Source organism: Biomphalaria glabrata, chromosome 8 (genome assembly GCF_947242115.1).
Source record: "Biomphalaria glabrata chromosome 8, xgBioGlab47.1, whole genome shotgun sequence".
In the NCBI taxonomy this organism is placed as follows: Eukaryota; Metazoa; Mollusca; class Gastropoda; family Planorbidae; genus Biomphalaria; species Biomphalaria glabrata.
In genome coordinates this window covers 4160964-4188412 of record NC_074718.1, presented here as the reverse complement: position 1 = coordinate 4188412, position 27449 = coordinate 4160964, and the positions used below count along the sequence as shown (strand labels likewise).

General features: G+C 34.0%; 1 protein-coding gene across 2 annotated transcripts; it reads right to left on the bottom strand.

Annotated features, from left to right (window-relative positions):
• Positions 1-161: 161 nt before the first annotated feature.
• Positions 162-26735, bottom strand: LOC106054710 (uncharacterized). Of its 2 annotated transcripts, none has more exons than XM_013210698.2 (13): positions 26568-26735; positions 24424-24579; positions 20279-23595; positions 15113-15485; positions 14159-14577; positions 8216-8437; positions 7552-7643; positions 5131-7342; positions 4468-4554; positions 4134-4210; positions 2754-2871; positions 2008-2119; positions 162-1006 (listed from the first exon to the last, which is right to left on the bottom strand). In XM_013210698.2, exons 2-13 carry the CDS (start codon positions 24563-24565, stop codon positions 834-836), a joined length of 7344 nt encoding a protein of 2447 aa, XP_013066152.2. In that variant the 5' UTR covers positions 24566-24579; positions 26568-26735; the 3' UTR covers positions 162-833. The 2 variants fall into 2 exon arrangements, with proteins under 2 accessions (XP_013066152.2, XP_013066150.2); XM_013210696.2 differs by having other exon boundaries at positions 162-1009; positions 26568-26732.
• Between the last annotated feature and the right edge of the window lie 714 nt (positions 26736-27449).

The following is a 27449-nucleotide window of genomic DNA, read 5'->3' as shown; positions in this document are numbered from 1 at the left end:
GGAATAATTAACTAGTAGGCCATAACGTGAATTAATCTCTCTAATAAAATAAGCAAAGTGTTTGCTAAATACTCAGAATGTGTGAAGTGTTCCGTTAAGGGAAAAAGATTGGGAAACACTGGTCTAAGATATAAGAAGAAAACTCTAAACACTGTGTGATGTATTATGTCTTCAATAATTTAATTATAGCCAATCAACGTGGATGACATCAAATACATAGAACATTCTGTTAGCCTTGGATCCAGCGTAAGAAAATACAGAATGCTGCCTGTAGTCATGAAGAAATGAAAGACGCTATTATACACTCACACAAAAAATATTCATTTCCATGGGCTACATACAACTTTAAGTAACTGTTCAATAGTTTTAAGACTTAGAAAAAAAAAAAAAGCAGCATACAATTTGAGTTTATTTGACAAGAATGTATCAAGTAAAATGAATATAAACAATACAACAAAATGAGAGTTGTGTTTGCGTGGGCCTCTCTACTCTTGTGGACTACACAAGGGGCCGAGATTCAAACACAGATAAATATATTACATTGATGAAACAGAATAGTGCAGCCTCAGAAATGAGCTAAAAAAAAACAACAAAAATTGTGTTTCTCTCAGAGATGAACTATCAAAACAAAAATTGTGTAACAGGAATCCTTAGGCACACAATGATTGCCATGCTGATACAGCATACATTGGTCATGTGATCAACAATTTACAACTATAGACAACAAAACAAGAACATATATATTTTTCTTTTTTTTTTTTTTTTTTTACATTATCTCCCTTCGTATAGTGTTTTGCATCTACTGGTCATTGGTCATTTGAGCTTTCATGAATTTATTCCATATCATGGTCACTTAGATTTTCATCGGCCTGGTCCTCTGAGCTTGAGGACACCAAGTCCACACAATCGTCCTTATCCACCTTGTCCTGGCCAGGTTGCAATGATGATGAGTCGCTCACAGGTAGGACTGGCTCGTCAGTTGGCACTTTCTCTTTCTTGGACATATCTGCTGTTAGAAAAAAAAAAAAAGCAAATTATAAAAAAAATAAAAATTAAAGATTATAAAAGGGGATAGCTCAACATTTTATAGCCATTTTTATCTCAATACTGTAGGATTTATTTCCCTTTCCCAATGTCATACAAAATTAATTATCACTAATTAATTAATTTATTGATTAATTTTTTATGTTGAATCACGTTTCGTTAGGAACAATGAATAATTGTGTGCAAAGTTTCATCTTGATCCGAGAATGGGCAATAGGAGAAATAACAAATGAAAAATTTTGTACCAGACAGACAAGAGTGGGTTGATCTAATCCTTGCTAAACAAAAAATAGAACACCAAATATTCCAATTCTTTTAGATTCTCAACATTATTATTTAAGCATTCCCAGGGCCACTTCATTTCAGTTTAAAAACAAAAAGTCAATGAGTACATTAAAATATGATGTGAAAAATCTTGTTGAAATTCCTTCATTTACAACAAATAAAAGCATTGTGGTAAGATTACTTGCATTTCAAAAAGCACCCGATAAGGTCAGTGCTGAAAAGAGGCTTGAAAATTGCAAGAAATAGCTAACATATCTGTAGGCTTGGGACTTCTGAAACTTTCAGGGGGATCCTAAAAGCAACAGAATTCTTTAGCATCCTGACAATAATCACTTCATTAAACTGTTTATGTTAAGATTTATGCAACAGAATTCTTTAGCATCCTTTAGATCTCTCCAATTTTAATGGTAGATTCTACATTCAATTTCATAATGCACAAATAGGTTAAATACCACCGTCCCAATCCATCAGAGAAAAAGTGAGGGCCCTAACTTAGGTAAAGATACATTATCAACTTTTTTTTTTTAGGAAAAGGAGTAAGGGGATTTTCTACACTTTTTGCAGACATTTTGCAGGTACGGATGGAAACCCATGTCTGGACCGCGGGTCATATTTTGGGCATCACGGATATAAAACGTTATGCGTTCTTAAGATTCAATGGCTAACATTGAAACTTACTTTGTAAAATCCTCAGAGCGAGTTTCAATTCATGATTCCTCTTCTGATACATTCTACGCTGGCTGTCTCCTTTCTTAACCTCCTTGCACAGCTTGAGGATCACCTTTCTAGCCTGTAACAGATATGTACATAAATCATATTGGTTTCTCTATGTTCTAACGAGCAATAGAAAAAAGAATACGTTTTAAAACCAACGCTTATCAAAGGCTAAATAACCACTAATTAATTCCCATTTATCTGAAAAAATACAAAGTTTAGCGCCCTTTCTATTATATAAAACAAAATTAATTAAAAAGTACTAAATGATTAACTAAATGGTTAATTTTTCAATTGATTCATGTATTGTTATTGACTATGAATAATTATATGAATTTCAATTTGATCCTAGAATGGGAAGTGGGAGAAAAAAATGTGTCAAAACATATTAAGGGGACTATATATATATATCCACATCTCTCATTAAGTAGCATTTATTCCCCTTAAATAGAAATCAAACAAAATAATTAATCAACAACAATTAATCAACTAATGGTTTAATTTTTTTTTTATTATTGGTTCATGTCTTGTCAGGTTCAATGAATAATTGTGCAAAGTTTTAACTTGAACTGAGAATGGGAAATGGGGGAAATTTTTTTTTACCAAACAGACAGACAGTGAGTTGATATAAATTTTGCAAAAACAGTCAATGGTTAAAAAAATAAAATGAGTGAATGAAGATACTAGATAGAGCTGGGTGGTTTCTTTACCTCAATCAGGACATTAGCCTTAGACATGACATGATCTTCAGGCAAACCATTTTCTTTAAATACTTCCACTTGCAGATCCTCAAAGAGAGCTTTCAGTTTGGACCTCCTCATCCTCTCCCTATATCGGGCAGAAACAAAGTTATTCTAATTGTAACAAAACTCATGGGCCAGAAACAAAGTTATTCTAAATGTAACAAAACTCATGGGCCAGAAACAAAGTTATTCTAAATGTAACAAAACTCATGGGCCAGAAACAAAGTTATTCTAAATGTAACAAAACTCAGATGCCATACACAACAGTAATAGAAAGAAGGGTGAAAATGTAACAGCTGCTTGTGATTACAGATGCCCAACCTGTGACTGCAGCTGTGTATCAAGGATTGGCATCTTTAGTCACACAAGAAGTTGCAAAAGGAAAATAGTATCTCTCAAAGACATAAAAGGCCACAGAACAAACCTCATATGGACAAGAAATTCATTTTGTTAAAACAATTTAAATTTAATAGTAATATTTTGGAAAATAAAATGACTTAAGGACTGGAACAATGCATCTTAAGACAGGAAAAATATATTTTTAGACAGGAAAAATACATCTTAAGACAGGGACAATACATCTTAAGACAGGGACAAGACATCCTAAGACAGGGGCAGTACATCTTAAGACAGGGAGTATTTGGAAATTTGAACAGGAGAAATATATTAACTCTTTCTCTCCTAACTGATGATACCAACGTTGATTCCACTAGAATGTGGTAAATAATTATGGAGAGAAAGAGTTAATACAATAAGAATATGGTGACAAGAGTTCTCTGTGTTTGGGAAATAGGGGAGAGGGCTGGGGATAATTTTCACTATGCTATTAAAAAAGAAAAGACAATACTTCAAGATTATCATGATTAAGATTCTTTAAAAAATGTCACTGCAATACTTCTTGCAATCAAGAGTTTGTTTTTATTCATTAACAAACACAAGAGTACATTGGTAGAAAGTAACTGCGAGGACAATGTACAACACTATGAATAGTGTACGCCTGAAAGAAGAGATTACTCAATACAAAATTATTATGAGAACTAGGCAAATGACATTTTACCAACACTCGTTAAAAGAATATCTTTCGCGATCATTATAACGGTCCTCTTGATGATTTTTATTCTAAGGATAAGGACAATGATATCTGATAAAGTGTTCTGAAATTTGACACTAAGAAAAAATTTTACAACATCACTCTTCTAAACCAAGATAAGGCCAATTATAAAACCCATTTCAAATGCATACAATACAGTTACATGACTCAACAAAACAGATATGGGCAATTTATTACATTCTCTTACACTAAGTCAGATCTCTAGAGTAAATCTAATTGCTTAAAACTGTACTCACAAATGATTGTGACGCGTTAACCTGGTGGTCGAAAAATTTTTACTTTCTTTTTTAACTGGAGCTGTTTCTTGAATGAGCTTAAAAAAAAAGAGATGTTTTCAATCTTCTAAGAAAATAGAAATATGTCACTCAAACCAAAACATCCTTCTGTCAAGCAGCCAATACAAGTTAACAAAACAATAACAAATAATATGTATCTTTCTAAATGCTTTGCTTAAGAGCCATATACATACGTATCTTTATGCAGGTTGTAAACAAAATATTTTGTAACAGAAATAATTATGTGTGAACAGTTCAGTGAGACAACTAGGCCCAACTGCACCTTAAGACTCACCAAGTAGGTCTGTGCAACAAATGGCTGACAGTTTTCCTCTTTTTGTATCTCTTCAGGGACACCTGTATCACAAACATCTATCTCTTCCTGAAATATACACGACAATAGTACTTTTTTTAAAATTGTACTTACAACTAATTGTACTTGTTAATTTTAATATAACTTGCTGTACTTATAATTTTACTTATAACTAATTGTAGTTGTAACTAATATTGTACTTGTAAGTAATTGTACTTATTACTTAATGTGCCAAACAGAGCACAACATTTCAATGGTTCACCAATAAATTGCACATAAGAAAATGTGGCATCATAGGTCAGTGGAGACCAACCATTTTTGAAATAGGGGGCCACATAAATCTGTGACACAAGTACCACTGACCACATCACAGCCAAAAATTGTTGAATCCAATGAAACATCCTCTAGGGCTTAGATACGCACTATGAGTAGAAGGATCGAGGGGCTTGATGGCACTGTGTCACAGCCCGATCATGGCCCGTGAGACATACTTTGGGCCACATAAGCATTACAAAACATGATCTTCAGAGTAACAACTAACAATGACTTGTTATTGCGCAATGCTTTTTGTTCTCAACCAAAGAATATATATATAACAAATGTATATATATATATATTTATATAAATGAATGTAACATAACTTACATCAGAACTGAGCATTATCAATATATCATCCGTGGATGCTGTTGATATAGAGGTGGACATCACACTTTTAGGTCTATCCACTAGTCCAGCAGGACTTGACCTAGTATGGATATACGAGTCACTGTGAGCAGATACATTGCTGTCTTCATTCAACGTGATGCTATCGCCCGCAGACAGACGACGTCTTTCACATTGCTGTGAAACGTCTGCTGGCTGTGATGGAATTTGTTCTTTAATGCCAGCTGGAAGAATGTTTGGAATGGAGTCAGCATCAGTGCCATGAGGTGCACTTGTACGTGGGTCATCGTTGTTGTTTATTGGCTTCTGGGTTTTAGTTTCACTCATATGCTGCCACTGTTTGTTTTCTAACTTAACTATAGGCGTGAAGCCAGCGGGAGAAACTTTAGCAGCAACTTTATCTAGGTCATCAGCCATATTCTCTTGCTTTACCAACAATGACTCGTTAGATGATTTAAGGTGAGTAGCTTCAAACACCAAAATTGTTTGTTCTTCTTTACAGCCTTCCAATTTTGATAAGGGGGAAGGCGTGGATTCTTTCTTACTTTCATGAGATACAGCAGAGGATGTTCCTTTTCCCCGACTGGTATTGGGCTTTTGCCCACTCTGCAGGCTGGATTTACCTTTGAGAGAAGACTGAGGTAGCACGTGAGTGATGGGCACACTCAACAAAGATCTCTGATTTCCTTTGGCCATTTTCCCTTTAGCTATAGGGACAGAGATGATTTGCTTTCCAATGGGAGGTTCCACAATAACCTCTACTATACTGCCTGGCTTCTTGGGCAATTTCATATGCTTGAAATTACTCTGCGACACAAGGAGTTGAGTTTTGTTGGCGGGACACTTGAGTCCTTGTGAGGAAGGCACTTGGGTACTGCTAGAGGCGTCCACAGAGCCAGGGATCATGACTAGCCCTTTGGGCTTGACCAATGTCTGGGTACCTGATGAAGTTAGGGAGAAAGGATCTTGCTTGCTGAGGACTATTGTGTTACCCAACAGAGATTTGCTTTTAGAAGTGGTTGTTTCCAAATTAGTAGGGGCATTAGAAGCTTGGAGTATGAAGCCAACAGGTCTGTATGTTACATTCGAATCTGGCTTGGAGAGAGAGATGGGTGGGTTAGAGATACACAGTTTACTCAAGCCAGAAATGCCAATAGAGGATGAAGTGGTTGGCTCAGTTAAACTGGTATTTAAAAGTGACTGCTGCTGCTTGCCCTGTCCATTTCTTTTCACAGGAGATGAGTCACTAAGGTCTATTACTGGTTGCTCGATGTCTACATCATTTGCCATTTGCTCTCTTCGTGTGATGCGGACTCTAATCGAAAACATCTGATCTGGCAACTTTGACCTCAATTCAGGGGGAATAAGACTGGGCTGCTGAGCTTTAGGCAAAATTTCGACAACAAATTCACAAACATTCATAGTTCTGGGTTGTGGGTACTGGCCACGAGTGAGACACTGAGCAACCTTTCCAAGAATCTCCTTCTTGGCGCCTTCCCAATTGCAGTTGGCAGCAAACTCCAGCAGCTTCACCTCATCCTCCTCCTGGATGTCGTCCTCAGAAAGGTTTTGGAGCTTTGGAGGAGCCCTAGCTTTGAGGCAAACCATAGAGGTGTGCCATCCATGATGTTGCTTGGGTGCCCCAAAGAGGCTGCCAGAGTTGACGAGGGCACCCTGAGGTGATGTTTGCTGCTTTAAAGTTGCAGTTTCGTTTGGAATGGAGTTTTCAAGTTGTTTAGGATTTTTGCCTGATTTTCTAGCTGCTAAATTTGACTCCACATTTTTATTTAAACTATTCTCCATAAGAGCATCTGAGGAAACTTTGGTTATTGCGGAAGCACTTTTTGTTAAAGGTGCTTTTGAAATAATAGAAATATTTTCTGATGTGATTCCTCCTATAGGACTTACTGATGGTACACCTGAGCTTGAAGGAGCACTTTCTGATGGTGCTTTAGCATATTCTGAAAAAGTCACATGGTCCGTATCTTTTTGAAGATTATCACAATCAGTTTTGTTGGGTTCAAACCCAGAATTAATGTCAACAAATTTAGAAGACGGATTAGCATGTAGACAGTCAATAGATTTTCTTGCCCAAATTTTGTCTTTGACTAGCAGTTGGCTTTTGAATGGCTGAGCTCTGGCGCAAGTTGAAGAAGTAAAAATTTCATTGGACAAAGGATGACTCTTTCTCTTTCTGCAAAACATAAGGTAAAAAGCGCATGAAAGATTAGTACAACGGTTTTAAGCTTACAGGAATTAACAACCCCATCACGTTAAAGCAATGCAGCTATTGATATTGTAATATATAAATTAGGTTAGAAAACGTTTAAATTAAAAAATTTTCATGACAATATTTCAACACTATAATATAAAAAAAAAAAAAGAACAATGAAAAACTTTTACCTTTTGTGAGCCGATGGCTCCATCACAGGTATAATTTTTATAATATCATCGACATCAACAATGGACTGGGAAAAACGGGGAATAGGTTTTTGCTGTGAATGAATAAAAAAAAAATTTCATTTTTAAATTCTAAATAATTGTGATAAAAAAAGAAAAAAAAGTTTGATTGATCTAAATTAATGAAAATGCAATGTGCTCCTTTCTAGAGTTCTTATAATACAAAAAAAACTGATTCACAAAGAAAAATAGAATGAACTTGACCAGATTGAAATATTGTTAGTGAAACAAATGAGTTATCTCCCTGTTCCAGAATTTGAGAAGTAGCAGAATGTATATAAATGTGTGTCTCATCAATACGCAATTCTTTACTAAATAGTCTATTTCATTAAGGGTGCAGGCTGCAAGGATTATTTTTTTTGTTCAATCTTTGATATTGATCTGCCTAGCAGCCTGTTTTGAATTCCTAAAGCTACTTTTGTTTCCCCATAACTAATTTATAATTACCTATTACTCTTCTTTTTTTAAGTTTATGGAAATCTTAAAAAAAAAATGTTTTCCTGGAACCCCCCAAAAATCATAAGAAAAACCTGACAATAATAAATAAACTATGATAATGCCAGATAAATCCAGACTATTTTTATGATCAGATTCTATGAATCCTGACCTGCATGACTGGGGTGCTGGTATCCATTGAATCCAAAGTCTCTGTTTTGCAAATGGACTCAGGAAAAGATGCAAAGCTGTCATCTTCCTCAGCATATTCTGTACAAATTTCAAACTCATCTTTCGAGTTGGAAGAAAAAGATTTATGCTCTGAATCACTGGGGCTGCTCTGGAGTGAAGAACTGACCGAAGGTAAAACTGTTGGACTAGACAAGTTCTCTGGCTGATAAGATATAGAACAGCATATTAGTTCAATAAATATTAAGAAGACAAAAATACTAAATAAATTATACTAAATAAGGATACTGTTTTTACAAAGCTGTTATCAAATCACTCTGTCAGTCTGGTACATGTTCTTTCTCTCACACCTTATCTCATATCAAGTTCAAATTTTGCACAATTATTTCTTTTACTTGACAACACAAGAATAATTTTTTTTTAAATTAACCAATTAGTTAATTAACTATTGGTAGTTAATTATTTTGTTTGGTATCTCAAACAAGGGAAAGAAATGGTACTTGACTGAAGTGTTGTATAAGCTGAATTATTTTCTTTATAGGTCATTGTCTGAGGCTTAGTGAAAACAAGCATGAAATAGGACAAGAGAAACAATACAATCTTTCATGTTAATAAGCTATTCACTAACAGAGTGGTTACTGTGTTGGCTTGACAATCCCGAAAAGGCTTTATTTAGCCCACGAGTTCAAATTCAGGTCGTTCACATTTTAAAAAATAAATACATTTAAAAGTGATCACCATGATACCCCGTTCTTTCTTCTCCCGCCCCTTTCCAACTGGTCCAGACAAGTGATCAGAGCGTAGTGAGAAAGCTAAAAGCATGAAATAGCGCTAAACAAAAAACAATTGGTAAAATATTTCTAGTAAATAGCACAGATTTATTATTGTTAGTCTAGATCTATTACAAATATAGCTACACGACTGATCCAAACTTATTCATACAACTACACTTAATATAAGCTTTGTTGTGCTTTTTTAAAAATATTTTTATTTTCTTCTTGATTTTATTTGTTTATACTGTTATGACTTTTCCATGCGCACCACCATCCAGGCTAGTGCAGAGATGCGCACTTCTAGTAACCAAACTAGAACAGGATGTTGACATGAAGAGACTAACGAGATTTCCGCCCAAGTAGAGAGCCAATATGGAGAGATTGTGCCTAAGATAGATGTTGTTTGTGTAACTGTGATGTCTTGTCAATAAATATCGATGTACCTCGTTGAGTTGCCTCACTTAAGTTATTACAATACATTTAAAAGTGATCACCATGATACCCCGTTCTTTCTTCTCCCGCCCCTTTCCAACTGGTCCAGACAAGTGATCAGAGCGTAGTGAGAAAGCTAAAAGCATGAAATAGCGCTAAACAAAAAACAATTGGTAAAATATTTCTAGTAAATAGCACAGATTTATTATTGTTAGTCTAGATCTATTACAAATATAGCTACACGACTGATCCAAACTTATTCATACAACTACACTTAATATAAGCTTTGTTGTGCTTTTTTAAAAATATTTTTATTTTCTTCTTGATTTTATTTGTTTATACTGTTATGACTTTTCCATGCGCACCACCATCCAGGCTAGTGCAGAGATGCGCACTTCTAGTAACCAAACTAGAACAGGATGTTGACATGAAGAGACTAACGAGATTTCCGCCCAAGTAGAGAGCCAATATGGAGAGATTGTGCCTAAGATAGATGTTGTTTGTGTAACTGTGATGTCTTGTCAATAAATATCGATGTACCTCGTTGAGTTGCCTCACTTAAGTTATTACAATACTTAATAGTGTATTTTTTCAATAAATACTTTTCTGTCACAGTAATAATTTAATGCAGATTTCTTCAGACTGAAAAACTACTAGCCAGTGACTATTTTAAAAAAGACATTTGTGTATCAAGCTTCAAACAGGGTTCATAGCCAATTTCATGAATGATTTTCCAGGTATTTTCCAGGTTTTCAAGGTAGAGTTTTAGATTTTCAAGGTATGCATCGCACCATAGCAAGCAATATATATGTATATATATTTACATACATATGACATTTATATGTAAAAAGAACAATATATATATATAAATATTAAATTTAAAAACCCACATTAAAATGTATGCCGATAAGTTGAAATCATACCTCAAAAAAAAAACAAAACTAGTGTTTCCTAAGCATTTAAATGCAACTTTTTAATACATTAGAAAACACACACAAGCTTGCACTACAGAAGAATAACTTTTTTAAAATATGAGATGTAATTCAGCTAAAACTGTCGCAATCTGAAGTTGGAAATTTTCTTAAATTGACATATAGTAGTTTATTTATTTCGGACATTACATGAATTCGGACATTCGATGTTTTTGGTGGTCATTAAATAATTATTTTAATATGTATTATAAAACTAGCGCGCTGTATAATGTGCTTGTCCATTTTCCAATGATTCTGACTCAATTTCCTTCCATTTAGCTATCTTTTTATGTAAGAAAAACGAATTTCAAATTTGTTAGTCAGGTTGTTGTTTTTTCCTATGTTACCCGGATGACTTTACCTCTTCCTAGAGTTAAGGCTATATTTTTTGATTGGCTAAGTCTATACTAATGAGCCCGGCAATATTTATTCTGTTTTTGGAGCTAATTTATTTGATTCATAAGCCAAGTTTTCTAATTCCATACCAAAAAAAAATTAATACGATGTCCGAATTAAATTACGATTTTCTTACCAAAATTTATTTCGGACAGCCTGTTTGGGACATCAATAAAAATGTTCTTATATTATATTTGTTCGTTTGTTGTTGTTTTTTTTTTAATAGAGAATAAATGGGCAAATGTTTGGAGTGAGCTTGGTACATTGAATGAAGTTAAATGCTAGGATCTAGACCTACTAGATAGATCTAGATTTATATAGAGAGAATATAGAGGACTCAGGCAAGAATGGCTATCGTAACCTGTAGGGGCCTACTATACTACAAAAGATCATCAGTATTAGAAATTTATTAAATTAATAAACAAAAAAAACACAAACATTCAACACACATCTAATCATGCAAACCCCAAACATTCAACACACATAAAATAAACAAACATAAAATAAGTCTAAAAGTCGGTGCAGAAATCACTATTCCAGTGACCTAATTTTGGTAGAATAAGTGTGTTCATATTTTTATTTTTTGTGTTCGTATTTATGCATAGTTTGAAAACATCGTAATGATTTAATGTGAGGGGCTATGCCTGGGGATCTTAAAATTTAGTTAATGTTAATATAGAATTAAAATTTGAGTTTATTGATGCCTAAATATAGCGACTGTCCGAAATAAATTATGGTGTCCGGAATCAAATAATGTGGGTCAAATGTGTCCGAATTAAATGAAAACACACGGTCTCTTTGACCTTAAATATAATAACAAATATAGGTTAGGGGAACAAATATAAGTAGTCATCCTTATTCTCCTTTAACTAAAGAAGATTTTGATACGTCATTTTCTTTTCTATGTCAAACCATTGTAAAATAATGCTCTGTCAAAGTCAAACTTTCAAATTTGGGCCTATAGGTGTCCGAATAGCATAAACTACTCTAGATTTGTAAAAAAAATATTTCATTCTTACTATAGCAGTTGACTTGCTTTCCATCAGTTTTAAGTACATTACAACCAAAATAACTCTACGGGCTTTTCTACAGCTGTGTGCGAAATATTTTTGTTAAATCTACAGTAGATCTAGACTCTAATTTAAGTCACTAAATTCGCGGACTTTTCACAGCTGTGAGAGAATTATCTTCACTATATTCTATTGGATTAGCGTAAATTAAGTCTAGATCTAAGTCTAAGTCACTAAATTCACGGACTTTTTTCGAATTATCTTCACTGAATCACCGTAAATCTAGTCACTAAAATTCGCGGACTTTTCACGGCTGTGTGCGAATTATTTTCACTGAATCTACTGTAAATCTAGAGTCTAGATCTAAGTCACTAAATTCGCGGACTTTTCACGGCTGTCACTGCTTCTACAGTCTAGATCTAATTAAGTCACTAAATTGGCGGACTTTTCACGGCTGTGTGCGAATTATCTTCACTGAATCTATCGTAGATCTAGACTCTATAGATTCTAACTCAATGTCACTAAACTTCGCGGACTTTTAACGGCAGTGAGAGAATTATCTTCACTAGATTCTAGTGATTTAGCGTAAATCTAGAGTATTTGTAGAGCAATCTAGACATTAGATGTAGGCCCCTACCTGTATCTAGATCCTTAAATTAACTAAAATTCACGGAGTTTTCAGGTTAAGCGCGAATTATCTTCACTAGATCTAACTTAGATCTAAATCTAGATACTATTTCTAGCTAGATGAGAAGGATGGATCGTGAGAAGACTCAAAAGTAAAGTACCGGTAGCAATTATACTTAAACACTGAATCATAATCTCCAAATACAAAATCTAATAAAATACTCAGAAAGACACAAAAATAAGATGATATACGGACTTTCCACGCGAAGTCACTCTTACTGTTACAACAAGAAGATTTTCGGCGAGGGAGGGCCCGGAGGGGTGTAGCCTTCACATTAGGCTGCTAATTGCTCTAGTTATAGACAATAGTCACTACAGACTAGATCTAGCGCGTCTTCAGTCGTAACAGTGAAAGGAAAATAGTGCTAAGTGAAATGCTTGCTTGAGCCAAGGTCGTTTTCAATCACGAGGTCGCGCTTCACAAGTGGGTGAAAGGCGGTGTAGACGCGTCGTCACTGGTCAGCTCAATGTAACCGGGAAAAAAACGAAAATAAACACCAGGTATCGGGAGGGAAAGAACTCAAGGTCCAGTTTTAAAATTCAAGTTTTTTTCACAGTTTTTTACGAAATTCAAGGCTTTTTCAAGGCCTTGAATTTAATATGAAATTCAAGGTGTTTTCCAGGTTTTCAAGGTGGCTATGAACCCTGTTCAAAACCTCGGAGGGGGGGGGATTTTCTATCACAAAATGATTTGAAAGTAAATAAATAACATAAGCAACATAAATCAATGACTATCTGATGAAACTCACAACCTTGAATTTTATATTTATAAATCTTATTTTTTTTTTTTTTTACACATTTGAACTACATACTTTAAATGAAAAAAAAAACAAGGAAGGGGCCAACCTAGAGCAATTAAAAAAAAAAAGGACTATTAAAGATAACTTTCTGAATGTGGCAAGACTATTTCCTTCCTGGTCAATCAGCAAAGAAAGTACAAGTTGTTAATGTGTAACTGTAGGATATTTTTAGCTTCATTTCAGTTTGTACTGAATTAGGTTTTGGGGTAATGAATAAAAGATGTAAGGCTTTTAAAGAACTAATTTTGAAGCTAGTGTTAGGAATTGTGTAAAGATAGGGTTAGCTTAAGGTTGGTCTTACAGTGAGAGACATGCCATAACTAATTCTCCTGTCCACAATATTAATATATATTTATTTTCTGATGATCAAGTAACAATTTTTTTGTCTGCCACATAAATAATCAAGCTTTAGCTAAATGTAATAGAAATTCATATTTTTTATAAATATATAACTTGATGGTAATTAGGTTGTCTGAAGGTTGGGTGGCTGAGTTGTAAAGCGCTTGGTTTCCAAACATGGGGTCCTAGGTTCAAATCTTAGTAAAGACTGGGATTTTTGGATTTCAGGATCTTTAGGGCACCCCTGAGTCCACCAAGCTCTAATGGGTACCTGACCTTAGTAGGGGAAAAGTAATGGTGGTTTGTGGTTGTGCTGGCCAAATGACACCCCAGTTAACTGTTGGCCACAGAAACAGAATACCTTTACATCATTTGCCCTGGAGATCGCAAGGTCTGAAAGGGGAACTTTTACTTTTAATCAGGTCGACTAACAAAAAAGCTTGAAATAGGTAGAAAACAAATATGTAAATAGAAAAGTAACCCAAAGGTTTTACTTAGTTTATTAAGTAACTACTCACCTTTTTCCTAATTCTCTCCACCTTTTTACAGTAGATCTCACTGGTTTCATACAGCATCATAGCTTTTCTTGTAATGGCATCCAAGTTTTTAGAAGCCCTGTGAGTTCTCTCACGCTGAGGTAGGTTGGAAAAACGTTCTCCTGGTTTAGGACGTTTTCTATAGGACGGAAGATATGGAATGTCATTGATGTCATCCGGAAGGCCAAGTTCGTGCTGGCTCAAGTGCAGTAAGGATGATCGCCTACCACTAAGATAGGAACTCGGCTTTGGTTTTTCAGAATCAATGGTATCACAGATGCAGCCAAGCCTGCAGTACTCTTTCTCACAGTAGGCAGTCACAGACTTGGACTTGGGGCTTAAAGCTGGAGCGTTTACATCACCAACAGAACAGAGATGACAGATACAGCCATAGCGGCAACCTGGGAAATAATATAGACATGGTTTTAAAGCCCTGATATATATATATATGACAAAAAATCAGCTTTAATTGTTTTCTGACTTACTTTGATCTATTTTAAATTTAATCACAAAAATATTTTAACAATACATTTAAAACAAGAATTTAAAAAAAAAATACTTAAAAAAAACAACTTATATACAAAGTGTAATTGTATCAATTAGTTTGGATAATTAAATTTGTTTAAGATCTAGACAAACAACAACAAATCTGTGTGATTAGAAATATTTTTACCAATTGTTTTTGTTCAGCGCTATTTGATGCTTTTACCTTTCTCAATATTCTATGACATTTTTTACAAAGCTTATATCAACACGGTTATCCAACAGGCAAATCCATTTTTTAAATTTAATTTTGGGATGAGTGTTTATTATACAAATGTTATCCTAAAGATTTTTTTCATTTCTCCCATGTGCATAATGAATACACGTGTATTCAGTTTCAAACCAGGTCAACAGCATTGAAATCCAAATACATTTTTATCAAACATTGTGTACCTGGTTTACTGCAAGACTTTAGCGATGATGTGTCAGCAATGGAGGGACTAGAAACACCGTCAGCTGTTATGTCCACACCTTCCGTCACCGGCTCTTCTTTAAAATCCCGAAGTAGTGGCATTGTGGGGGCAGACACTGCCGTCGGGACACTGCTGCCAGAAGATGCAGGAGAAGACCGGACAGCAGGTGCACCGTGTTTCAAGGATGATGTATGGTTATTAGACTCTGGTCTCTTCCTTGCAACTCTAGACTCCAAAGATGTCCTTTTCCGTTTTCTATTAGATCTAGATCTATTACTTCTCTTCCTGGTGCAGCCTTGAATGTCTTGAAGTTGTAACGCATTCAAAGCATCTATAGCCATTGTTTCAGTTAACTAAAAACAAAAGACATTTTAACTTCATTTATTTGAACATATCTAGATATAATAAAATAAATTATATCTATAATATAAAGCAGAAAGTAAGGTGTATGTATGTATGGGTCTATGTCCCTCATAGAAATCATAACCGTTTGACCAATCTTGATAAAACTTGGCATAAATGTTCCTTGGGTACAAACTGGAACTATAGCATGTGTAAAGTAGCCCTGAAACAAGCTTAAGATCCTCAAAAAGAAAACATTGCCCAACTCTATGAAAGTATTACTATTTCATGGATCTATGCCATGTTTACATGAGAAAATATTGAAAGGATCTAGATCAGCGGTTCTCACCCTTTTTTTTTTTGCTCCGCGACCCCCTTGCACAATTTTTCACTTGGTGGTGACCCCTCATCCATAAATTTTCGTTCATAAGCCTAGGTAAATATGATTTAGCTAATGTTATGAAATCGTTATCAAAATGTAGATCACTGATGTTAATTAATTCCATGGTTGGAGACTGAACATATAGCAAGAGCTTTATTTAGTGTAAAATACATTTATGCTTTAATTTTTTTTTTAAAGTATATCTTTTATAACCTTTATTTATTTAGTTTTTTATTGCTGTTTATAATATTCATGTTGCATACATAAATGACATTTAAAGAAAAAAGACTAAGCTTGGAAAACGAGCAGTCTTTGACACAGTAAACGTAAGCTCCTAAATTGTTGCGACAGTATTTTCAAACACGCCAAAGTGCAAAGGTTGAGCTTGTTTTCATTTCACTAGATTATGAATTTACATCTTCTGCATCAAGTTTATTTCTGTATTTAGACTTGATAACTAACAGGCAGAAAAAAACATTTCACAATGATATGTTGTTAGAAATGTAAGAGGATGTCGCGAAAAAATCTCAAATAACCGCAAACAATAGATCCAGAAATCATATTTAATTGTCTTGCTATTGATGTAATGCTTGTGGCAGAATCTTTGTTGCATATCGATGAATCATACAGTAAGTTATTATGCATTCTTATAATGACTCATTCTGTACCAGACATTTAAATACAGCAGCATCTGTGCAGATGATTCATAACAAACGAATATTCACATTTGACTAGAGTAACACCTTTAGTAAAATCACTAAATTTAGAAAGCCTTCAGGACAGAAGGCTCAAAAGTAAAGTAGCAATAATACATAAAACACTGAACCATAATCTTCAAATACAAAAACAAAATTTAATAAAATACTCTGAAAGACACAAAGATAAAGGCACATTCCTCGTCCCATATGGTAGGACAAATTTGTACAAATACTCCTTCTTCCCTAGTGCTATTAGAGCATGAAATGGGTTGCCTGAGCTAGCCAGGAAAACCAGGGACTTGGCAGAATTTAAGTCATTGGTTAATATGCATGACTAAATGCATGACGCGTAGGACGTAATCATCTTCTTTTTTGAAGTAACGTCTGTATTATATAAGATAAGATAAGACATCATAAATATTTTTCCAAGTGGTCTTTTACTTTTCCAATTTTTTTTTTCCTGTGAATAGTGTCATTAGATATTAAAATTGCACTAAATTTAGTAGAGAATTTGGCTCCAATCATAACACCATGCCAAGAGTTAGGACCCTGTAAATATTAACTCTTGGCATGGTGTGAGATTTCAAAGCTCTGGCGATTCTGAGAGACATCAAATAAAAAGCTTCAAGGGCTGATATGTTTTAATTCGTTTTTTTTTTCCACCTAAGTCTGGATTTCTTTCTCTTTATCAGCCTTCAAAACTAAAATACTAGATATGTCCTTATCCGCAAAGCTCGGAGGTTTGTTCGGCCTCATACATATGGCAGAGAGAACTTCATTACAAATGATGCATTTGTCACCCCCACTTTTCAGTTTATTTTATTGATGCTTGACGATCGCTTAATATTTTGTGTCATAATAATGTAAACTAAATAGTGCCCCTTTCCCCCACTATTGGGAATGTATATGCATATCAAGCATGGTACAAATATGCTTGTTACAACACGTTAAAAAAGTTAAATAAATTTTTTAAAAACTTCAGATGAAAAAACATTTTCTGACGGTCTTAGGTGACCCCTGGCAAATGGTCATTCGACCCCCAGGTTGAGAACCACTGATCTAGATCTAGATCTAATTTTAAGAACTACACTTTGCACAGATAGTTTTTTACTTTGACACATGAAAATACAAAATATAGTCTATTGATTTCATTATTTAATAAAATTAACCTTCAAATTTGTGTTTCAAAAGCATTTTTACATAACTTCATTCCTTACATCTCTGTGAATTTAGACGTCATGATGTACTTTATAATCCCATTCATTTAACAAATTGGATAAACATGTTTTAATTGTACTTTATATCCCATTCATCTAGAGCTTCTTTCATTTTTATAGCTAAATTTATTTCTATTAAAGAAGCTTTTAACAAATCGGGTAAACCCGTTTTAATATATTTTATATTTGATAAGGATATAAACACAATTTCGCAAAACTACTTTTATTTTCGTGGCGAAAGAGAAAACTTGAAAGGAACATTAGCTAAGTTTGACATAGATATAAATCCAATCACTAGATTAGTGGAGGCCAGGGTAATGTCCGGCTAGTACTCTATATTTTAAACAATTGATGATTATATAATTTATTTGTAAGACTAGAATCTAGATCTTAAAATATTACTCAGGCAATGATCAGTTCTTAAAAATACAAAGAGAAAGTTATTTCATGAGGTATGGAATATAATTGTAAATTGTAAATGTCTGACACTAACGATTTTTTTAAAAATTCCTCTGTTCTTGGGCATTAAAAGTGATAAATAATATAATATGTCTAAACTGATAATGGTTTAGTTATTAAGGATGATAAGGTATAATTTGCTACTTTTTTACGAAGGGGGAGGCTCAATTAATAGGCATAAATGTATTTAAAAACTTTTCTTTTTTTTTCCCAAATGTTCTATAAATATAATTTACTTTGTGACACATGTTTCTGTTTATAATCTTGTGTATTTGTGAAATCCATGGATTATATATAATATAGAACATATCTTCTGTAAGTTATTTTTCATTATTAGGGCTGAGTGTGCTTGACCTGATTTTTCCATAATGGTCTGCTGCTTCTGATTTTATTTTTTTGAATTCCTCTATTCTTGGGCAATAGACATGATAATAAAAATGGCAATAAAAGCCAATTTGAAATAAAAAAAAAAAAGGTTCTTAAAGTTGAGAGCCGAATCTGTTTTCCACCATATCAGCTTAATTTTATTTCAGATCCGAATCTGTTTTCCACCATATCAGCTTAATTTTATTCTGTTTTTCTTTGTCTATTTCTTCATTAGACAAGACAAAAACATTGAAAGGACTTGCTTTCTATATAAAAAAAAAATTGGTTATTAAACACTCACAGAAAAATCACCAACTATTTGTATAACTTTCCACCATAAGCAAATAAACATTTGTGTTTGTGTGTGTTGTCTGTTTATATCCTCATGCTACAGTACAGTCATTGTTTAGTTTTAATTTAAAATATATAAGAAATCATAGCCAGTGACCAAAGGTAAAAAAAGGTTGTCAGGCTAAAAAATAATACAAAATGTTGGTATCAAGTTGAATAAAATCTGCACTAAAATACTGTTAAGGTGTTTTCCTCCTTGTGTTAAAGAACATATGATAACTCAAAAGTTTTCACACACTCTTTCTGAGAAATGATTAAAAAAAAAAAAACTTAAAAAAAAAAAAAAAATCTTTTGCCCATTTTGCGTCAAAGAAATTGTAGCCTAAAATTAGATTCCTACTCTATGATCGTGGTTGTTGTAGTTATCATTGCTTTCCATTTCTCTCTCTCATTTTAAGCTAAATTAGACAACTTTGCAAGAGCAACAAATATATTTATTGTATAATAAACTGATGGTGTCATGTGTTGTAATAGATCCTTCTTTTCATTGTAATGTTCTTGTTTTTAATGTGTAATCAAATCTAGAACCAACATACACACAGTTTCTATCTAATAGCTTAGATGCTGTTTTTTTTTTTTTTTTTATAGTTTTGACATTTTGTTGCCGTTGAGAAGACTTCAACAAAAGAGAAGATTTAGTTAATTTGTTATTTAACCAATGCTCAAGTCTTGTAATGCTAAACTGAAAAGAAGGATCTATTACAACACATGACACCATGATCATAGATTATGAATTTAATTTTAGGCTACAATTTCTTTGACACAAAATGGGCAAAAGATTTTTTTTTTTAAGTTTAAAAATGGATCAAAATACCACTTAATTAATGTCATTTATAAGGTCATTTTAGAAACTAACAATAAATTGAAATATTTTAAAATTGGGTGGTGACAGCATGGAAAAAAAAGGATCAACTTTTAAATCCGAGCTCAAATTGCAATTTTAGGGGGTACACCAGTTCTGATGGATACTAACAATGATTAAGGAAAGTTAAAGCAATCAGACCTTGGATACACATTAAGTCTCACTACTATATATATATATATTAATGTATGTTCATCTGATGTAATATTATATAAATTTTTAAAGACTATCTATAGAGTACTTATTTGTTAAGAGATATTTTATAAGATTGTTCTTCAGTAACATTGGGTCTTATAATAAAATACTATGCCTCTATTCTCTTCAATGGGTGTTGTATAAAACTTTGTCAAATTAGGTACCAGAAATAACAATAAGGGAAAGTGTGTAAATAAAGAAAAGCAATAAATAATACTGTAGACATATTTACTGTATATATATATTATATATAATATTTTAAATATGTACATACCACAGGGTAGATAACTTGGTTATCTTGTCTTCTAATACTCTTCTTGTTACAATTCGAAAGGAAATTTTTACTATCCATAGTCTCTGCAAATTCCATTGAATCTATTAAATTATCACCACTATTATAGGAATCAGGTAAAATTTCCTTTTTAATATCTCTTTGAAAACTACTGTCAAAAGAGCTGTCCATAGAATTGTCCAGTCTATCAACACTCATCCTGGACAGAGGCTTTGACAAGGTGCCCCTTGGAGACCAGCCTCCTAGTTTGAGGTGAATCATGCAGTCTTCCTTGTCCATGTGCAATGCTCTAAATAGATGTTTGTGGCTGAAGGCAGGAGAAATGTTTTCGTTGAGCAACAGTTTCTGATTTTGTTCATACTCAAATGAGTTTTCAAGATGTGGCATACCATTGAATGTATGCGCACCTTCATCAGACACCTTCCTTTTACCATTAGAAAGTCTTTTTCTCCAGCCTTTTATTTTAGTTCTGTCTGAAGTCTTCCTTGAAACATCCAGAGTTTCAGTTTCTGGCTCATCGTCGACCTTTTTACCTAATAAACGGTCGACTTCGTCACTAAAGAGCTTACGATACTTTTTCCAGCGCATATGCTGACCCCTGAGTTGTTTTAATTTAAATTGTCGCATATCTTCATTGTTAGATTTAGCTTCCTCAAATGCCCTGGCTCTGCAAATTCTGAGCATAGTATCATCTTTTTCCCAGTCCAATAACTTCTCAACCTGCAAATGAGCCTTGAGCTCTGTTTCGTTAGAAAAAGAAATGAAAAGAACACCATCTACTTCGTCAAAATCCGGGTCACCATGTTGAAAAGTGTGTGACTCTTCATGCTTGACCTCTTGGGTTTCGATTTTTTGCATTATTTCTTCTTCCTCTTTTGCTTTGGCGTCTGCTGCTTGCATTTCTTCTCTTTTGTCTGTGGGTACAATCATTCTGTTGGACGGGGTGCTCAAATACTTTTGGAGGTTTGGGCATGTGAAAATATTTTTAGGCTCTACAGAGCTCTCTTCCACCTCGGAAAGAATGGACAAAGGTTTAGGTTCTAGAACTGTTCTTGGCAACCTCCAGGTTCTTTTAGACGACCTGTAAGCATGGCTGGTGCCTGGAACTGGAATCTTGCTACCAAGTTTGGATTTAATTTGGTTTTCTTTATTGCAGTTTATAGTGGATATAACAGAAAAGGACTTTGAACAATTTAGCGAGCTACTGCTGCTTTGTTTAAAACTGCCTACAGGAGAACTAGAATCATTCCTACAGATGTCTGGTACCTCAGACTTTGTCAAAGGTTTTGCGTTATCTGGTTTATCTAAATTTTTTTCTGGATCTATATCTGGCTTATCTTTAGGAGAACTCGGGCCAGAACTATCTGTCTCATTGTGCACAGCACTAGTAGCTGCTAGAGTGATAGCATCGACATCCAGCTCAGATAAGCTATCACTTAACCGTAACCGTGGTGACGCGCTATTGGAAGATGCTGTAGGTGAAACTGAAGCTATGCTGTTTGAATTTGAAAGCATGTTTACAGGCTCTAAAGTTTTCTCAACATCGTCCTCTCTAGGTTCTGATAATTTATTTTCATCCTTTCCTAATTTCTCCTTTAACCTCTTCTGTAGTAGCTCCAATCTAGACATAGAGTCAGACTTGGATGCAATACAATGAGATGTCTTTGGGCAAGACTGTATTAGCTGTCTGACTAACTCTTTATCTACTGGCGTTGAGTCGGGCATCACCTCACTGGTGTTACTTAGTCTAGCACCCAGAGAGTTAATCAAACGGTAAAGCCCTTTTTCAACATCTCTCAGCAATTCTTTTTCCTCTGGGGATGAACCGTTGTCTTCAGTTATCACAGCAGTAGATGAGTCTGCCTCTAGAAAATCTGCCGCTGTATCGATATCCAGCAGCTTTAATACATCCTCATTCAACATTTTCAACCTCGAAGAAAAGTTAATGGTTTTATATTTCACTTCTGACTTAGAATCTGAAGTAATTCTTTTAGGTTCATTGTTATCATTATCCCTATCCAAGAAAGAAACATTGTCTTTTTTCTTGACTGTGTTCCCTTCATTAGAAGAGATGACTTTCTTTGATTTTTGTTCTTTATTCAATGTGTTCAGAGCATTGTGAGCTGTTTTGTTTGAATTAGAGCACTGACTTGCAATTACTCCATCAACATCCGAGCTCTCGGACGTATGGGACCTGTACCTCACACGGTCTTGTGTGTAATGATCTGCAACTTCTGTGCCTCCTATCAACATAGCACAAAGAAGGGATCTTCCAACCTCTTTGCAGGGTTCATTCCCTTTGGTTTTGTTCTGGACCGGATTCTTATCGTGGTTCAAACCATTGCTACCTTTTGTCGATTTACATTTTTCTAGATCGGCATCTCCTGATTGGTGACACGGAGCTGTGACCTTCGTTCTATCATCATCCAAACCATTGATAGTTTTTACTCCAGGGTTCTCCGCATGAAACGACGCAAGAGTTGAAGAAGAGGCTTTGGGATATATTTTTCTGTTGGAATCGGGACACACAATCTGTGGTGACTTGAATGAATCACTCTGATGGTCATTCTTTGATGGACGTAAGTCATCATCTGAGCAATCCTCATTGGGTTTGCCCAAGTGAGAGACTTCTTTGGGCGAGGCGCTCCACTTACGAGCAGAGAAGATGGGCAGTGCTATCATATCCTCACTTATCCGCCGAGGTGAACGAACCCTCTTACCTAAATCTACCCCCAAGTTTTCGGTGAAGATGTTAACTTTGAGCTTATCATCGGCAGAAGGAGCAGGATCTTCCACATGGGACGTTTCAGGCGAAACATGGGAGTCAGAATCAAGGCTTGGCATGCTGGGCCAACTAATGTTAGACTCGCCATTAAACAGACCCTGAAATGTTTTTGCCTTCCTGCTCTTCTCTTCTCGTACTTTCTCGGAGACTGCTTTCAGAGTCTCCAATGATGCATTGTGAGCATTCTTCTTGTTTCCAGAGTATCTTGGGCTCTTTGGGCTGCCCTTTAACACCTCAGGGGAGCCACTTTTATCAGCTGCTCCAGTCGAAGTAGCCACACCCTGAGTCTGTGTATCTTTACTAGATGAATCGCACAGCTCCTCTTGACTCCCGCAGGTCTTAATTTGATTCCTGCATATATCCGAGATGAATATCACTGCCTTGGGAAGATCTTCTCCGCTTTTAATGGGTGAACTATTAGTGGAGTGTGAGCCGTTACAGATTAAATCCTCTTTCACTGCGCAGTTTGAACTGTTTATTTTCATGTTTTTAATGGTTTTTGATTTTGCACAATCTGAAAAAAAAAAAAAAAAAAAAGAAGAGAAATTGTTAGATATAAACATAAATATTTCTGAACTTCACAGACAAATTGACAAAGCATCAACAAAATAATTATGCGCATATGTAAACATCATTCTACTGAGGCTTCAACAATACAAAAAAAAATAAATATTTTTTTAAAATTTCATCCCATCTCAGTCCTGTTTGAAAGTTAAAGTCTCCTTTAACCTCCCACTAAGGTATCAACAAAGAACATTATTTCATCCCATCTCAGTCCTGTTTGAAAGTTAAAGTCTCCATTAACCTCCCACTAAAGTATCAACAAAGAACATTATTTCATCCTGCCTCTGGCCTGTGTCAAAGTTAAGTTAAGCTTGTCTCCATTAGCACAGCTGGTGCATATGTCTTTGTTAAAGTACAAGACACGGCTATTCTACTATTACTGCTCTGATTCCTTTCTTTTGATTGGCCAAAATATTATCCATATTTAGAGTAATAAGAGTAATTACATTACATGTAAAAGGGAGATAAATATTCTAAAAAAAAAGCTAATGGAAGTAATCTCTTTGAGACTCAACAACTGTACTGTCAATTTTTATACTACTTGACATCTAGTAAAAACAAAAGAATAGTTCCAGAAAAAAAATAATTTTGAACCTGTGTGTAAATAGACCACTGAACTAATTCTTTGGTTAAAGAATCAAATAATTGCCAGACTCTACTAAAACAAAACAAAAAAAGCATGAGTGATGGCCAACTAGGGTTTTTCTGCTTAGGTGTAATGGAACATGAAAGTACAGAAAAAAAAATAAAAAATTTAAAAAATTCTTATCTTTCTTACTCAATTGTTCTTTGGAATGGGTGGACAACTCCTCTTTAGACTTTTTAGCCTCTGTTTCTTTGAGGATTTCCTCTTGAATTTGACGCTTGCGTTCAGTGGCATTCTCTAAAGTCTGTTTTTTGGTGCGAGCCATTATCTTCATACACACATGTCATTCTGAAGGGATAAAGTGATTTTTTTTTAAAATTCCACCAAGAAACTTGTCAAGCTAAATGTTTGAAATATTTTCCTATAAACAGAAAACTTTGTACCTGAAAGTATGCAGTGCAAATTTTGTTTAGTTTTTGTTTTATGCTTTGGTTTAAGGTCTTTTGGGAATCAGTCAAATTTCAGTAAAGTGAATGTTTGTATATGATTAAAAACAAAAAGAGAAGCAGCTACATAGTAGACACATGATAGACAATGTGAATACAGACAGCGTAAGTCCAGCAGATGGGTCACAGTGAAAACAAGTAAGTCTTCTAAAGGCTGCAGAGGACCATATGTATTAAGCCTAGTATTTTTAAATTGAAAATGTATAGAAATATCTTTCTTAAATCACAGAAATGATAAAGTATGTGTTCAAAGAATAATAATTGTTTTCTAAATGAAGACTAGTTTTATCACAGGTAAATATTTACACTAAAATCAACAGGAGAGAAGATTTGTACAAATCTCTAATTAACAGGAACATCTAAATAAACACATGGATATGCATAAGGGAATTATAATCTTTTTACAGCAATGTCAGTACATGAACAGATAAGATAAAAATAATTTTATTTTGTTAATATTACTTAATGAGCTTTAATTATAAAATAACTTTTCGATAAATGTTAAGAGTAAATTAGCGTAAATAAATTAGAATCAATATGCTATGATTAAGTTATTCCTATAATAAAGCATCTTAAAAAAAAATGACTAAAAAAAAAGAAATTGTTAAAATCAAGGTCAAAGAGCCCGAATGAAGGTGAAAAGAAGTATTGAAGGTCAAACTACCAAATAAATCCCAAATGTTGAACATATTAAAGAAAGTCAATTGAAGACACACATGCTAAGTGCAAAGTATACTATTATTAGATTTACATTAAATTAAAAAAAAAAACTTTAACCTATATGACAACATTTTTTAATCAATTCAAAAAGCACATATAATTTAATTAGAATAAAAAAAAAAGATTTTTCTTTTTTTTTTTTGTTTTATCTTTTTTATTACAATTTTGTCAAGTACAGTAAGTTGTAACTAGATAACTAGATCTAAATCTAGATAGCTTCTATTTAAAAAAAACCACCATTGACTATACTTATTTAAATATGCACATTATATTATATGTGTTTACAAAAACATTTACATAAAATGGCTAATATTTAATTAAGCTCTACATCTATTTCACTGCTAATATGTAATATTGAGAATTATGTCATTATGAAGAAAATTATAAATTGTATGGCTTGCATATGAGTGAAAAAAATAATGATAAGATAAAGACCTTTTTTAGTTGAAATATAATAATATATAATATGCATTTAAAAAATTGAATAGAGAATTTATATAAGATCCTACTTTCATAACTATTTAAATAGATCTAGAATCTAGATCTATTTAACTTTGAACCATACTAGATCTAAATCTAGCTCTAACTCCTATTTAACACATTATGTCCTAACAACACCATAGAGAAAAAATCTCGAGAGTTTCACAGTAGACGTGAGGACGTAAGGTCAACTAAAACTTTTATCTGAAAGTCTACATTTCTATTTTTAGTAACAACGTATAGCACTTTAGATACCTAGAATCAATAGATCTAATATTTATCGAAACATTCTTATCGAGAAGCAGTTGTTTCTTTCAAATTTGCATATAACTGAAAATAAACATGTGTGTTCAATCATAAGACAATGGCATGAAAACTATTTTCGCTTTTAGAAAGTAACGCAGTTTAAAGTTGCTAGTGTAGATAGATTAGTGAAACAATAACACGGGGTTTGTGTATAGTAAAGATATAACGGCACATTTGATGATCAATTACTTTGCACACATGCATTGCTTTACTAAAATACTAAGTACATACAAAGATCTACGGTACTTGTATAATATCTGAGAGTCGCACTAACAAAAAACACAGGATAGCACAGATATATCATTTTAATTTTCATCGACTTACATTAAACATCCGCCATTTTGCTAAAAAAAATTCATCATTCTCGTGTTGCAATATGGGTAATTTCTCTGCGATCTTGGCCACGTGTAGAGTCACATGACATTAGTAGAACTGGGTCACATTGTTTTTGGGGTACAAATACAATAATTACGGTTATACTTCTTTCACCATGTCAATAAACAGAAGCTACTAATATTTATTTTTACTTTACTTAATATACAGATGTCTACCCACTAAGTTATCCAAGAAATGGAAGTCAAGAATGACTGTTTACATTTTGACACAGTTGTTTAGCTTACCTGTTCTTTTTTTTTTTTTTTCCCGTAAACACGCCAGACGGGTTTTATTCCCCTTGATAAAAGTCTTGAACTAGATCTAGATCTGGTATCGTCGATCACTAGAGCTAGATCCTAGATCTAGAAAGCTCACGCTTTGGTGATTGAAAGTCTAAACTGTAATTTGTTTTGGGCATATCGGCTTTTTTTTCCCCCACAGATATAATCGCGCACAAAGATCTAGATTCTAGATCTAGTAATATTTTGTCATTCCAGTACGATAACATGCTCTGCATTTATTAGCCTAGTTTTTTCCCCATTTTCTTCCGGATTCGCGGCGGCATGCTTTCGTAGCCTAGGCTAGCTATCTAAAATCTAGATCTAGACTCCTAGAGTAATTTTAGAAAATCTTTGTGCTCTCTAAGTTTATTCTAAATGATAAATTAGACTTCGGTCTATACCAATATTATCGAATGATGTGAGTAGGTCTACAAATCATTAAAATCATCAACAGATAAGATTTTTAAGGCCGAAAAAAAAAAAGAGTAGGCCTAAATTAAAAAGATTCGTGGGCCTTACCACACGTGGCCCGCCATGAAGGCTATGTTTT

What these genes read in the sequence shown, in the direction of transcription:
- LOC106054710 (XM_013210696.2), bottom strand. Translation starts at nt 24,565, where the DNA reads ATGAAGATAATGGCTCGCACCAAAAAACAGACTTTAGAGAATGCCACT. An exon ending in AAAGTCTTGCAGTAAACCAG is followed by an intron (nt 14,578 to 15,112) that starts GTACACAATGTT and finishes ATTATTTCCCAG; the next exon opens with GTTGCCGCTATGGCTGTATC. An exon ending in AGGCTAATGTCCTGATTGAG is followed by an intron (nt 2,120 to 2,753) that starts GTAAAGAAACCA and finishes TATCTGTTACAG; the next exon opens with GCTAGAAAGGTGATCCTCAA.